Source organism: Salmo salar, chromosome 28 (assembly GCF_965601325.2).
Source record: "Salmo salar chromosome 28, fSalSal1, whole genome shotgun sequence".
Classification (NCBI taxonomy): domain Eukaryota; kingdom Metazoa; phylum Chordata; class Actinopteri; order Salmoniformes; family Salmonidae; genus Salmo; species Salmo salar.
Window position 1 is genome coordinate 39479377 of NC_138318.1, and position 3124 is coordinate 39482500.

At 40.8% G+C, this 3124-nt stretch overlaps 1 protein-coding gene across 1 annotated transcript in view; it reads left to right on the forward strand.

Annotated features, from left to right (window-relative positions):
* The first annotated feature begins 282 nt into the window (after window positions 1–282).
* The window catches only part of LOC106589947 (cAMP and cAMP-inhibited cGMP 3',5'-cyclic phosphodiesterase 10A), a 97076-nt gene continuing 94234 nt past the window's right edge, over window positions 283–3124 (forward strand). The window contains exon 1 of the mRNA XM_082970594.1: window positions 283–857. Coding sequence (XP_082826720.1) covers window positions 842–857 — 16 coding nt within the window. The 5' untranslated portion in view covers window positions 283–841. The remainder of the gene's footprint in view (window positions 858–3124) is intronic.

The window sequence follows — 3124 nt, forward strand, 5'->3', positions numbered from 1 at the left end:
TTTTTCTCCAAAAAAACACATTCTGTGACATGCTCAGTTTTTTGGCGGCATGAAGCTTTCATTAGACCAATGAAATTGCCGAACGGGTTAAAACCTGTTGGGGCTCGGGGGCAGTATTGAGACATTTTGAAAAAAATATGTGCCCATTTTTAACTGCCTCCTACACCAACTCAGAAGCTAGGATATGCATATTATTAACACATTCGGATAGAAAACACTCTGAATTTTCTAAAACAGTTTGAATGGTGTCTGTAAGTATAACAAAACTCATATTGCAGGCAAAAACCTGTGAAAAATAGATAAAAAAAAATATGTGAATTTTGTGACTGTACTATTTAGTGTCATTGTTTTATAGATACCATAGTGAGAAAGGATTCATTTCGCAACACCTACGGCTTCCACTAGATGTCAACGATCTTTATAAAGTTGTTTGAAGCGTCTATGATAAACAGAGAGCAAATTAGAATCCAAGGAAGTTGACATGTCATCACTTCATTTTTTTGCGCCTGCGCATAAATCTGAGAAGCGTGAGTTTGTCATCATTGTTTATCTAGACATAGGATAGGTTGTGTGAAAATATTACTGATGTTTAACGTTAAAAATGGACCAAAAGATTAATGCTAAACAACATTTGACATGTTTGAACGAACATAAATAGATTATTTACTAGGTTTTTTTAGCTTTTCGGCGTGATTTTACACTCCCCCCACCACGTTTTGTGGGAGCATAATGAACGCTAAGTACTTGGTGTTATTTGGACATAAATTATGAACTTTGTCAAAAGAAACCACATTTGTTCCGGACCTGGGATGCCTTCCGGACCTGGGATGCCTGCCTTCTGATGGAGATAATCAAAGGTAAGGGGATATTTACAATGTTATTATCGATTTTAGATGATGCTAACTGTATAGCATAGCTTAGTGTTCTTAGCATAACACCCCGTTTATTGCAAAATGTGATTTCCCAGTAAAGTTATTTTGAGATCTGGCCATTCGGTAGCAATTACGAGATGATAATATATTATTCTTTGAATGACAATATTATAATTTACCAATGTTTTCGAATAGTAATTTTGTTATGTTCACCGGAAGCATTTCAGAGAAGAAAAAAATCTGAATTTCACGCTACTGTAAAATGCTGTTTTTGGATATAAATATGAACTTGATGGAACACAAAATGCATGTATTGTATAACATAATGTCCTAGGAGTGTCATCTGATGGAGATTGACAAAGGTTAGTACATAATTCTAGCTGGTTTCTGCTTTTGGTGACGCCTGACCTTGAATTGAAAATGGATGTTTGTACTTTTGTGGCTATGTACTGTCCTAACATAATCTAACTTTATGCTTTTGCCGTAAAGCCTCTTTGAAAATCGAACAATGTGGTTAGATTAAGGAGATGTTTATCTTTTAAATTGTGTAAAATAGTTGATTGTTTGAGAAATTGAAATTATTAGATTTTTGATGTTTTGAATTTCCAGCCTTGTTAGCAATCCTGACTCGGGGTTCATTGCTAACCTGTAGCCCCAACAGGTTTTAAGGTCAAACAACTTTTTTGTTTACTGTTTAGATTAAATCGAGCGCTCTCAAACTTCCCATCATTCTGATTACGGTAGTCATTTTGTCACCCTCATCATGGCAAAGACACGGAGAAATGCATATGATGCAGCTTTCAAGTTGAAGGTGATTGATCTGGCTGTTGGAAAAGGAAATAGAGCTGCTGCACGGGAGCTTGGTCTTAATGAGTCGATGATAAGACGTTGGAAACAGCAGCGTGAGGAATTGACTCAGTGCAAAAAGACAACTAAAGCTTACTGCTAATTTTTTATTTTTTGTTACAAGCCGTGTTTCGTTAAAGCCTATTTATTTTTGTTACAAGCCGTGTTTCGTTAAAGCCTATTTATTTTTGTTACAAGCCGTGTTTCGTTAAAGCCTGTTTATTTTTGTTACAAGCCGTGTTTCATTAAAGCCTGTGTAAAGTTCATTTGTTTCAATGTACCGGTAGGCACCTGCGGCTTATAGACGTGCGGCTTATTTATGTTCAAAATAATCAGGTTTATATTCAGGTGCTTATAGTCCGGAAATTACGGTAGTATATGGCGCTTTGGTAACAAAACGGATGGCACTGTGATAGACTGCATCCAATTTGTTGAGTAGAGTGTTGGAGGCAATTTTGTAAATGACATCGCCGAAGTCGAGGATCGGTAGGATGGTCAGTTTTACGAGGGTATGTTAGGCAGCATGAGTGAAGGATGCTTTGTTGCGAAATAGGACGCCGATTCTAGATTTAATTTTGGATTGGAGATGCTTAATGTGAGTCTGGAAGGAGAGTTTACAGTCTAACCAGACACCTAGGTATATGTAGTTGTACATTCCAGATGAGATAGTAAAAGCTGTTTCAATCACTCCCTTGAATGCTGTTGCCACCCTTTCCTGCTGGGCCCTCAGATCATTTGTCCCCGTGTGAATGATGATGTGGCTGGGGGACCCTAGTCTGTCCTCTGACAACAGCTCCAGGACATTCCTAGTGTTTGGGCACCAGAGCTTAGCCACGTTGTGTTTGGGGAAAAAGTTGATCCTCTATTTGAGTCAATGAGGAGCACAATCTCTGGCTTTTGTGTGCCCTCAGTAGATGTGGGGGGGTTGTCAGGAGGGCTGTCGAGGGAGCTGACAGGGGGGGGGGGGGGCTGTTAGAAGGTGGTGGGGTCTGTTGGGTTGGTGGGTCCTGGGTTGTTCTGTCCCCTGTTGGGTTGGTGGGTCCTGTGTTGTCTGTCTCATTGTGGTGCTGAGGTTGTGGTCTAGGTCTGAGGTGGGCTGTTCTCCTGGCTTCTCTGGAGGAGCGTCCTGCACTCTGCTATGTCACCTCAGCTTTGTCACTTCCTCCTTCAGTGCCATGTGTGCCTCTTTAAGTTGTCTCACCTCAGTCCGTAGAGCAACAAGCTCTCTCAGACAGCCGTCTATCTCCACCTTCTGCCCTCCGGGTCTTGTTGGGGGGGTGTTGTTGTGCTGGTCTGTTTTGTGGTCTTGTTCTGTCTAGCTTTCTGAGCTCCACCATGTGTCCAGCGCCGATCACACTCTCTCTCCCTCTCCTTTTCTCTCTCTCCTCTTTCTCTGTCTCTCTCTC